General features: G+C 39.4%; 1 protein-coding gene across 3 annotated transcripts in view; it reads right to left on the bottom strand.

Moving 5' to 3' along the window:
- The window catches only part of LOC309693280 (rho GTPase-activating protein 29-like), a 31432-nt gene that overhangs the window by 13465 nt on the left and 5171 nt on the right, over positions 1 to 12796 (bottom strand). Inside the window, exon 3 of one of the 3 annotated variants that reach the window (XM_082512354.1) lies at positions 3607 to 3750. In XM_082512354.1, coding sequence (XP_082368480.1) covers positions 3607 to 3750 — 144 coding nt within the window. Of the gene's footprint in view, positions 1 to 48; positions 416 to 497; positions 816 to 3606; positions 3751 to 12796 lie in introns of those variants that run through there. The other 2 variants (XM_082512355.1, XM_082512356.1) reach the window with 2 other exon arrangements.

Genomic DNA, 12796 nt, shown 5'->3' with positions numbered 1-12796 from the left:
AGTAGAAGCAGCCAAACGCAATGACGTGCAGCCTGCATATCTCCCTACCCAATCAAAATGTCTTCCTGGAGCAGGTTCAAAAGTCTTCAGAGGTTGATATTCAAAGAATTTACAAAAACAATTAAAGAAATTCTTCCTCCATTTAAAGGTGTTAATATCCCTGGGGCCATCTTCCAACGCTGATCATTCACAAAAAATAATCAAACTACACACATGCACACAATCTCATTCCTTCCTTTGTGATCTGGTAACAGCAAAATGTCCTTTGACTCTAGAAATCCATCCAAGACTGAAAAATCTTCGATAAAATGTACACAGAACTTTCTTTCTCATAAAACACTTAACTCAGCAAGAACACGCTTGCAGAAAATAATCAGGACAGCTAAAGGCACAGTCAGTGAAATCTGACTGAGCTGAGTACTTCCTGTCTGCCCCACAACAGGAAACACTCACACAGCTTGAGTTCTATGACATGTAGCGATATATTCAACACTTACCTTTTCTCCTTGCCGCCTCAGTTGTCTAGCAACTGGGACCAAAAATCTCTAAACAGATCTCGTTTCGAGAACACTTTCTATATTTTGTGCTTTCATTTTCTCATCGTGAGTAATCTCCATCCATGCCAGTTGTAAAAGCATAAACTATTAAGTCCCAGCTTATAAAGAAGCACAGAAAAGTCACGGCATCCTGGCTTGAAGAGGCAACCCCACTTTCCAGGGAGACACTCGAGGACACCAAAAAGAGAGGAGGTGTGGTGCGAACCTCCCTGCCGTGCACCTCACTGGCCCTGAATGCTAGCGTACAACTCAGCGCGGAGTTCTTCCTCAGGACATCCTGTGGGTCCTTTAACAATGATTCCAGAGCTCAGCCCCCCTTGTCATGACTGAAATATGGAAACTGCATCATTCAAGTGCAGGACCCATTGTTTTCTCATGGTTTAGCTGTAAGTAGGAACATTAGCTCAGGAAAAAAGTATGCTAAAGCTGGTGTATCATTCTGACTTTAGATGTCTCAATGTTTCTATTGGAAGCACATCACCAACGTTACTTGGCTCTATTACTAGGTAAAACTAAAACAACAACTGTGTTTAAATCCCCCAAAAAACCCAGAATCCATTATCAGTAAAAAACACATTTTCCTAAAATCAATTTAATCATTCTACAATAAGGAGCACAGGGACATAAGATCGCCTTTGTCACGAACACACAACACTGACTCCTTTAGACAAACACACTCTTTCAGCTGTAAGCATATTTATAGACAAAGGGGAGCAGAAAGCGAGGAAAGAATTTCAATAAGCTGAGGAAGTCAACACTTTTATTGCAATGCCCTGCAGTTTTCAGTAGTGGGAGGGGAAAAGGAACACATAGACGAAATGTGACCAGGAAAGAACGCTTGACTTGGTTTGTTCTGAGCCAATGAAAGTCTGTGAAAAAGATTTTTATCTTTGTGACGACACACAAAGACACAGGCTAAAAGTTGAACTGGAGCACAACATGTTTCTGACATTGTCAAGTTTTCGACACAGCGTCAAATTAAGAAAAACAACAGTAAGAGCATGAGCAGATCATATCACACATGAAACAGGTTAGACAACCATGTGTTTGAAGAAGAAAGGAGGAATTTTTTTTCCCAGTGAATTTTGGCAGCTGTCCCAGTGCTCCAGGTGCCATGACCAAGCTTCAAAGAGGAACATGGGCGAAGAGATGACACGGTCTGAAGACAGTGAGGCACACAAGGCCTGTTATCATCCAGACCTTTGACTCTTCATCTGATGTCTAACTGATTCATCCCTCTTTCAACCTCTCCTTTTCGATCCTCTGGCTAGCAGCCTGTGTCAGTATTGTGTTACCTACTGGCCATTAGGGACAGTTCATCCAGGGAGAGTGTTGACATAAGGCACCCCCTTGTGGACAGGCAAACTCCAAACTCAACTACATATGAACGCACTGGCTTTAATGCAACACTCTATAGCAGAGCTTTACACATAAGGATCAACACCACACTGCCATGTACAGAATGACACAAGCCTGACATCAGACAGAAGTGTTGATTTTATTTTCATTTTCAATCTTACACTACATGCCCTGGTTTCCACGTGTCAGCATGCTGGTTTTGCCAGGGTTTTCAGAGAGAAGTGGAGCAATGTAGTTCCCCATGGGCCTCCATCTCTTGTTAAGCAGCCAAAGCAGGTGGGTCAACAATAAATAATTAAATAAATAAGTGGACCATTGCAATTTAAAAAATAACTCTGTCACAGCACGTAGCTTTTAAACCACATTAATCTCAGCAGTGGCATTAACTGGAGAACTGTTAGTCCAACCACAACTAAGCAATGCCTTTTCTAAAGAAAGAAACTGTTGTCTCCAAGTACCAAATGACTCAATGAACTTGGTTAAGGTCTTGATTCATGCGTACTCTTGTCCAGTTTTAGTTTTACTGAATACTTAAAAATAGTTAAGGTTTTTAAAATTCAAAAATTCATCCATTCTCTTCCGCTTGTCTTCATCAGGGTTGTGGGAAAAGTGGATCCAATCCCAGCTACCATAGGGAGAGCCAGGACGTGAAAAATATTTTGAGAAATATTTTTCTAATTAGGGATCCACCCAACTTAGCTCATATCAGGGTATGGATATGAATTTCACACTAGTGCTTACTTTCTCTTCACTTCAGTTATACTTCATCTTTCTTTTAGAAAATTTCTGATATTTAAAATATAGCTATAGCTTTTAGAATATATAACTGACAGCACATATTCTAAAATTTAAAATTACATCAACGAAGTCATTTAATGTTTTAATCAATCTGATATGTATAATTTACTCTCTAACTGAGATAAAAGAAAAAAAATAGATTTTTTGCAGCTATTCAGAATCTTTGTGCTGCATAAATATGTCTAAACTAAGCTGGTGTAATTCTTTGTCCTTATGACTCATGCCATCAGTAAAGATCAGTCTTCACAGTGCCTATAATTTCTTTGGCTAATCTGTCTATTTTGTTTCCCTTTTGTATTCTCATCATTGTCAAAGCAACACTCAGGCTACAAACAGGCATTCTTGAGTGTTTTTAAGGATTAGGTCACAACACAAATATTGAGATAAGCCAGGTGACCTGTCAGACATCCAGACACCTTACAACACAGGTAAAAACAAAGAACAAATGCGACTGTAAAGATCGACAATCAGTTCTGTTGAAGGCTTCCACATTAGCTGAAATATGTATATATCTATCTTGAGTTCAAATCAAGAGAAGAACTACACTTGCAGTGGATCTCAATTCCAGCAGATTAACCTCTCAGTTGAGCTTCCCTTTGTTTGTGTTCATTTGTGAGACAGGAAATGGATCTGTTGCTTAAGGAATAACAACTTCTTACAGTGTGAGCTTTTAGCAACATTTCTCCAAGCCGACCCTAACCAAACAGAGATCAGTGTAATATTCCAGCACCGTATTTGCCACACCGATCTGAGAGACTGACGTAGACCCATATGCTGACATCAGTGTTACAATCGTGAGATTCCACGCATCTATATTTGACCATCATCTGGGTGCCAGTGTGCAAGTTCAACTGTGTGTCTCATCCATGCATACTAGCGAGAAACTACTCACCTTTGACCTTAGCAATAACTGTGCCAGCTGCTCCCAGAATGTCAGAAGAGTTGAGCGTCTGGTGTTTGCCAATGACAATTTTGAGGATGCGAACTAATTCCGCCAAACGTTGCTGCACCACCTCCTGAAGACCTTCCAAATTCTCTGAGGGAAAAAAAAGGAGAACACATGAAAGTATTGAGAACATAACAAGACGAATCACACATTTTCATCTATTAGTCAAAATGAGCACCATTACACTGCATTTTAAAGTTAGTTATGTCACGTTAATTCTTGGCATTCCTTTGTCAGTGTCACAAACAATACTTCACAAATATTTTTAAAATATTTTTGGAAACTATGAAGAGTCCGTCATGTTCTGAAAAACTGCATAAAAACCCAAAAGCTACATCTTAGACTCTACAGGCCTCAGTTAGCATATTAAATTCATCACAGCACAATTAGAAAAAGACTGAACAAGTATGACCTGTTTGGAAGAGTTGACAGGCGGAAGCCTCTTCACTCTAAAAAGAATATGGCAGCACCGCTCACGAATGCAAAGTTGCATCTGAACAAAACCACAAGCTTTCTGGAACGATTTCCTTTGGACAGATGAGACCATACCGCAATGTTCAGCAGAAACCAACCACAGCATATCAACACAAACGCCCCATACTAACTGTCAAGCATGGTAGTGGAGGGGCTTGTTTTGCAAGCACTGATCTGACCATGAACTCCTCTATGTACAAAGTAGTGTTGCTATGATGCCATTTTCAATACTATAGGGAAAATTTTAATGAAAAAATAAAAAGAAGCTTTTAAAGAAGCTTTTAAAAGAAAAATAAAGATTACAATACTGGTGTAATTTTTTTTTCCTGATCAATAGATTTAGTAAGATAGAAATCAAGGAGAAGGAATGAAAGCAGAAGCAAGGATTAAATGGAGGAATCCGAAGAAGGAAGAATGTTTTCCAGAGTCCAGGGAAGAAGTTGATACAGGCTCTGTGTGGTAGGGAGGAGTTACCAGATGACTGGGAAAGGACCGCTGAAATGGTGAGGGAAACGACCACAAAGGTATCTTGTGTATCCTCTGGATTTCTTAAGGAAAGACAGAAAACTGGGTGGTGGAATGTGGAAGGGAAGGAAAATATTCAAAGGAATGCAAAGAAATAGTGTGAAAGTCAAGTTTATGGCAAAAGCAGACAGGAGTACTGGGAGCCTAGGTGTGGCAAAGCAAAAGGCTTATAGCGAATTATATGTAAAGCTGGACACGGAAGGAGAAAATGACTTTTATCAATTAGTGAGGCAGAGAGACTGAAACGCAGAGCTGGATTAATAGATAGAATAGATAGATGATTAATAGAGAGATGGAAATTTACTGACAAGTGAAGAATGTGTTCAGAAGATTTGAAGAAGTCAAGGATGATGAAAATGAAAGAAAGAGGGAGTTAGTCAATCAGGAGGCGCAGAGGATTAGCAAGGAGGAAGTAAAGGTAGCTATGAAGACGATGAAAAGTGGAAAACTGGTTGGCCCAGATAACATGCCTGTGGAGTTATGCAGATGAGTAGGAGAGAAGTGATTATTGAGCAGCAGTATACTGTAGCTTCATGCTGAGAAACAGCTATACAAATGTGATGTTTGCTTTGAGAGTGTTGTGGGGAGAAATATAGATAAGATCAGAAGGGAAGCATGTCAGAGAAGCATGTCAAGGTCATGTAGGACACATATTAGGACAGCAAGACAGCAGTGAGGTGTTCGGTAGCAGTGACAGATGGATTCAAAGTGAGGGTGTGATGATATCATAGATTCGCTTTGACGTCCTTCTTGTTTGCAAAGGCGATGCTGAAAAATGAGGTCAGTTTGGAGTCTCCATGGTATCTGTGGACTACAATGGGTGCTATATACTGGGAGACACAGGATGAAAGTCTGTAGAACCAGGACAGAATAGATAGTGTGTAAATGAGAGGGAGGCAGGTGGAAAGGCAAAGATGCAAGAACTAGAGGCAGTGAAGGTAGATGAGTTTAAATACGTGCAGTCAACCATCCACAAGAGAGATAAAGAAGAGAGTGACGCAAGCCTGAAGAGTATACAAGAAGGTGAGAGCTGGTATGATGTATGGTTTGGACACTATGGTACTGACAAAAAGATATGACGCTGAGCTGGAGGTGGCAGAGTTAAATAAATGCTGGGATTTTAGTTAGGAGTAAAAAGGAGGGGCAAGATTAAAAATGTGTATATCAGTGTGACAGGTCAGGTTGAGCTTTTTTAAGACAAACTAAGTGGAATAAGGTTGAGATGGGTTGGAAATGTGCAATAGAAGGTTAGTGGATATACTGGACAAAGGATGGAACTGCCAGAGAGGAAGTGCTACTTAGTGCCACCACTAATGCCATTGTTTTGTTAATTCGCCACAGCTGCTACCTGCTATCTTACTTATAACCTACAACTAATGTGGCAATCTGATAACTGCTAATAGCTAAATGTCTAATGTTAAGGTGTGCACTGGTCAGATTACCATTTAAGATAACTGCTTAATACTTGGATGCTGTCAAAACAGGAACTTTGAGATGCTTTGCCCAGTATTCATGTGCTCAGCTGCAAGTTACGGGAAAGGGCTTTATTTCTGTCTGCTCATGCTGGGTAAAGCTGTGTGTCAGCTGGAGGAGGCAAAGATGGGACTGTTTTTTATCTATACTGTTGTAAATGAATATCTAATCTGATAACAATTTTTAGTATCTGAGTATAACTTTTTTATATGATACCTATGGTACAAATAAAACTATGCATAAACAATTTGTTCTGCAAATATGGGTTGTGTTGTTGTTCATCTGATGTTGTATTTATTGAGGGTGATAAGGACTAGATTTTTTTTATTATGTCCTGACGTATAAAACCTTAGAAGGTGTGCTTTCTTTTTCACATAACTGTACGTTGTGTAACTTTTTTTTTTAATCAGTGTCTATAGCTGTGTCTCTACCAGTTTAAAGGTGGAAAACAGAAGCTTGTGGTTGTGACAGCAATGATCTCGGTTGCATGAAACTGCTGTGATGCAAGCTGTTTTCTGCTTCCTCCAGGCAGAGTGACAACACGTACAACGGAAGAGGTATATGTTGTAAACAGGTTAATCTGTCTCAGTCACAACTTTAATATTCATATACATGGAGAGATGATGAATCCTGAAATGATGACGTGTTTTTTGTGTGTTTTTATAGTCAGAAATGAGCCAAAAATCCATCTATAGTTTCTGTCATTATTTCAGTCCTGATGGACAGGTAAATCTAATATTTATTATTAGTTATTAGGAATGGTTAGTGCAACAGTACTGGGAAGGACTTTGTGCTCCATACAATCTGTAAAATGAATACAAGTCATAGGGCTCTTTCTGTGGACAAGGATGTAGAAATGAAATTTCTACACAGTGTTAGCAACATAGAATGTTTTGTTTAAGGGGGATTCTGCAAGATATTTTGAATGCCAGTAAAGTTACCCAAGATGACGACATGAAAAAAAATGTGCAAAATGCAATCTGATTACTCCTGTACTTTCTTTTCTTTATGTTATCACACTGCATCAGTGTATCACTGCTATGAAAGGTATCTCTTTCCTGTAAAACCACGCAAAGCCGAAGAACAGTTTTGCGTATCTAACCAAGAATTTTTCTACCCGCAGATTGTCTTCTTTCTAATTCCATAGCTGCTCTGATTTTTTTCATTTCTACATCATTCCAAGTGGTCGTAGACAGGGTTTTAACAGACAGCTGAGCACTTTGGGAAAAATAGAAGTCAGCATGAAAAACAATAAATCATGTGACACAAAGAACCTATGCACACAACACAGCAACAACAGGAGAGGAGTCCTGCTCTGATCCAACCTAATCACCAGAAGCCCTGTAAGCTTCACCACACAATAGGTGAATTCATCTTTAACTCACTGTTTTGGAAGAAGCAGGGGCACCGGCTGAGAAAAGAAACTCATCTGTTCTTCATCAAAGCTACACTAGCAGTCAGGAGGGTGAGGCGAGACAAAATTTATTGGAAATTTAAAAGGAATTAGAGAGGGAGTGAAAAAGAAAGTCTGGGAGTGGTTTTGTTGCACTTCCTACTCTTTTTTTAAACACACACACACACACCAATCCAACTGGCTGGTGTAAAAAATGTAAAAGGGACCATTTGAAATTTCGACATCTCACCATCTGTGACATTTAACTAATGACTAGAAAAACAGACACTGAATTTAATTAAAAGAAATTCAAAGAGACTAAGGAAGAAGAATGGCAAGGTTAGGTTAGTAACAACAAGACCTGTTTTTTTATCATTCACAAAATATAAATGGCTTAACAACATGGTCCATCTTGCCCCTCATACCCTGTCCAAAGGTTCCACCCAAGGATTAACAAAAAGGTGTCCATTACAGCAGGTGGTTCACTTGGTCATTTCCCCCAAGGTGCAAGGCCCTGACCTTGCAACACAGACTTTGAAGTCCACCTATTGAAGATAGGTCTTCATTAAGCACCCTTTACTTCCTTTTAACCACCCCCAAACCCCCAACCCCCTTCAGGGATTGAGTGGCTAGCTCACTGGCTTTTGAAGATTTTCTTATCAAAGGCATGTGTGAGTCATATATTAGCATATAAGAGCCAGTCCTAATGAGATGCACACCTGAGAATTGTTTTACTTAGCATGACACTAGTGGAACATGACTGAAGGTTCTGTTACAGTATCACAGCAGTAGTGTAGATGAGAATCACCCATTTCCTTTTCCTCTGAAAAGAAAAGAATTTAATTAGACTAATCTATTCTTCAGACCACTATAGGGGGCAGAAATTGTGAGGAAATAACAATAGCCATGATGTTGTGGCAGCAAGGACAAATGTCCTGAGCCAATCTACAAGATGATACTTGAAGCCAAAAAAGGCATTTTTTCATCCTTTGTTTACTGCTGCACTGCCTGCTGTCAGACATGTGGCACTGTGCAGAGCTAAAACATTACACTGGAATGGCACAAATGTATAAATAGCAGCCAGCAATCTCAATTAATGATAAACATATTGCCAGCGAGCATGAACAAATAAAGACAGCATCTACACTGATGAGAGAAGAGTTTCATAAATCCACTGAAACAACATTTTGCACCACACCTGCGAAACCTGCTGGATTGTTTTGCTGGAATATAAATAGGCAAGCAAAAACAGTTTCCACATTTCAGTCAAGGGTTTGTGAAAAAAAATCTGCATATAAAAATATCAGACATTATACTATTCCATCTGTGCAAAAATACTTAAACTATTTTCTGACCAAGCTACACATACTTTTCCTTTTTTCTGCCAGTATAGTCTGGGCCCAGAGAGGTTACTTAAATTGCAGCTAATTTCCACCCAAAAAATGCAAATAAAAATATAACCAAAAAGACTTTTCAACGTTAGGAACATGAATAAAGCTGCCAAAGCAAGGTCAGTGTTTACCATTGTTGCTTCTTTTTTTATTTTTTTAAATTGTATAAGAGTATCTTTGCTTACTGCAGCATGAGACAAGTCAGAAAGCTGATTAGCAAAAAAAAAAAGCAGTGGATGAGTGGCTTTGTCACAACAATGGCATCAAAAAGCTTACTGGAAATTCGCTGGTGATTGTGGGGGCCACTCCATTGTTCTGGTAGAGATGACAGGGTTGAGGCATACAGCCAGGCCACATTGTTTAAAGGAAGACCCCCTACCTACCTCAGTGATTCTCAAACCTCCCCTGTCTTTCTTTACAGTGGTGGGATGAGCTGGTGTTGTCCCAACCACACTTAAGGCTTAGTCTACTTCATTTACTTCCTACAAGATCAAGATCTCATTCTCTTTTAGGAAAATATATTTAAACAGAGGAAAATGCAGATACATATGCATAATTAAGACTGCAACCATGAAATAGCTGGTACTGTTGCTTTTAAAATGTCATAAACTGCTAATAAATTAATTAAGCTCTATAACATCATGGCATATTGGGTAGACATGCTTCTAGAATTAGTTCTAAATGTATTGGCCACTTGGATGGTTAAATAATATTCAAACGAACTTGAAACAAATAAAAAGCCAAACCAATAGCTGTTATTGTTTCTTAGTAAAGATAAAGATTTTCCTCAGTGTCCATTATGCTGTGAAAACAAGACCATACTATTGGACTTAATCTGAAAGTCCTTTAACATCTGCAGCCTTTTTTCATCTAATCGATTCTAAATAACATGGTTGAAAAATGCAATGGGTGTAGAGTGAAAAGTGGTAAAGGAATTAATCTAAAACTAGTGACCAGGAAAAGAAGGGCAATAAAAAGTTCTCAAACCACTCATTCAGAATAATCCGCTTCTCTGCTGTCAAATCTCTATGCAGTGTGTTGCAAACACCCACATATATAATGTCATTATATTCCTAAATACTCAAAACATGTGCTCCGGAGTACAATGTCTAAGCAGGTCTGTGGTGACTTGACTTTAACGTCATACAGCAGCTCAAACGTTGGGCCTTTAAATTAATGTTGCCTCGCAGATTATTGTGTGTGTGTGTGTGTGCGCGTGTGTGTGTCTGTGCATGCGTGCATGTGTGTGTGTTTGGGAGGTGGGTACCCATTGTGTCTAATAAAGCTCATTGTGAGTGTAGTGGTTGCAGAGACCAATCTAATCCAAATCTTCAGGTGGCCTGACAGAGGTTACAGCCTCTGCTCCCCCCACTGATAACAACAAGCTTTCAACTGGCCTGTCTGGACACGCGATCTGCTCGACATGAAACAAGCCTCAGGATCTCTGGTGGCACAGCGCTGCTTTGGGAAACAGCTGCAGGGCTTTACCAAGACCTTTCGTTCTTTTCTTCAAGAAGGAAAGGTGACACGTTCACACCGCACGGCAGCGGATGATTTTCAGATTTAGTTTCAGATGTATATCTGTGTGCCACATACCAGGTTGATGACACACTGTTCTGATTGGTGAATCAGCCATCAACCCAAATACTCCCCCTCCAACGGCCACTTGTTTGTTTCCGTGTTTCCCACAGATAGAAATAAATAAGCCAAGCAGAGATTATACACAAATGTCTTCAACAGCAAACTGTTAAGCCAGAAAACATCACTGTATCATACTCTGCTGGTATTACTGAGCTGCCTGCAACTTGATATGGAATAGGTGGAATTGTTTTGTCAGGATCCCGTCTCTAAACACTAATTTCCCCTTCTGCCTAAACAAACACAGCATTGCTGGGTGCTGCTCTTTCTTTCCCATGCCTTGTTTGGAGACAAAGTGAGCCCCAGACTTAACAAAGACAGTAAACAGTGGGCAGCCCATAAACATCTACCTGCTCTCGGACTAATAGTGAACTACACTGAGTAAGGTCTGGGCATCACTTCATTACATGTATTCTTGAATTTCTCTGATTAGAGACTTGAATTATTCTTATTATTATCATTATTATTGTTAATTTTTGTTATTTGCACCCTTATTCATGTTTATAAAACTCTAAGGAAAATGCCAAGCATAATTTCTAAGAGCATAAAGTGACATTTTCGAACTGTCCAAAATCCATGATGATGATTTTTAGAGAAGTGCAGCAAATGCTTGAATTTGAAATATTTATTTATTCATTTATTTATTGTCTGAAGAATGATTCAAGCCAGTTAATGAACTAATAGTGTCATCTTCAAGGCTATTGTTATGATCACAAGAACGATGAATGCCTGGCACTGTTACAGAGGTTTGTGGCACAGGTATGTGATGACCTCACCTAGAGAACTTGGTAGTACAGAAGTGAGAATTAATCTCCACCTACTTGGCTAAATAACACTGTTTGATAAATGTTTGTAGAAACTGTTGTCTTGGGCAAGAGAAATGACTGATGCTTTTAGACATGTAAAACGAATAGACTAAGAACTTGTGGGGACAGGCACAAAGTTTTTGTTGTCTTCCTAAAGTCAGAGCTGGGGAAAAACAACATACAGTAGATGGTTTTGTTCCTCTACAAAAAACAAAACAAAAAAAACCCTTTATAGTTTGGCCTTGGCTCATTCACTGCTGCAAGCCTGTCTCCTGTCCCACAGCTGTAAATTTCAAGAGTCTGACCCAATCAGCAGCAGTAACATCCCCTGCTAGCAGGAGCTCCAGTGCCTAATCTAGCACTCTCCATGACCACTGTCCTACACAAACATCCACAGCCCATAACCATAAATCCCACCCCAGGAAACACACCCCAACCACAAGCTTGCACAAAAACATCCTTCAGCATCACAGGGGAAAGTTACTGCCCAACAATTCTAGCCTTTCTTTCTACTAAGAGCAGCAGGCCATTAAACCATTATGTGGTAGATTTCAGCTTTTCTCTCAATTGAAGGCGCCACCTGCAAGTGGCCACTTCAGTTGGCACAGGAGCACTTACGTGTGTGTGTGTGTGTGTGTATGAGTGAGGGAAAAAGGATATTTGTGGAAGCTATTGCTGTTTTTTTCCCCCACAGTGGCTTTATAATCACTAAATAAATAAAAAAATAAAGGTATAGACGTAAAACAAATGACCCTGCTCAGTGATAAAGACAGAACATTTCTGAGAGCCACTGACAAAGTTTTAACCTTTTTTTAACCTCAAGAAAAAACATTATGAGCAGAAAAACATTCAAGAAAAAAAAACTCCTTTAGACAACAACACAGTTACAGGCTGGTACAGTGAGGCACAGAACAATGCAGCTTAACTGGAGTACAGCCAGATCTTATCAGAGTGTCATGATGACACCAACAGTTTTAATAGCTGAACATGGGCTTATGAGTCTAGCTGACTCACAGGCCTATGTTCTGTTCAGTTCTTCCTCATTTAAAGACATTTAAATCCTCTTAAAAAGAACTAGATTGTGTGAAGAACATCATCTTTAGTTTATCTTTGGACAAACTCACTGTACAATGAAAACCATACAATGACTAAATAAGCTCTTAAGCTCATGGTTAGGCTCATGATTTAAGATGTCTAATCTACCATGATGTGCAACTGGGTAGGTACTGGTGTGAAATTCTTCTGCACCTGAGGCTAAAACAATAATATAAGAAATACAGACTCTCTTGAGCAAAGAAAACTGTAAGGAAATAATATTTTGTATCCTGTTCCGATGCATATCCGCTGTTGTCATAAGAGACATTTAAAATTAAAACCTCATCCCGTTAAGCCCCAATATCCCGAACTTACAATGGATACTTCTAAACACACATTCC

Source organism: Aulonocara stuartgranti (genome assembly GCF_965226115.1).
Source record: "Aulonocara stuartgranti genome assembly, chromosome: 18".
NCBI classification, from domain to species: Eukaryota; Metazoa; Chordata; class Actinopteri; order Cichliformes; family Cichlidae; genus Aulonocara; species Aulonocara stuartgranti.
This window is presented reverse-complemented; position numbering and strand designations above follow the sequence as displayed.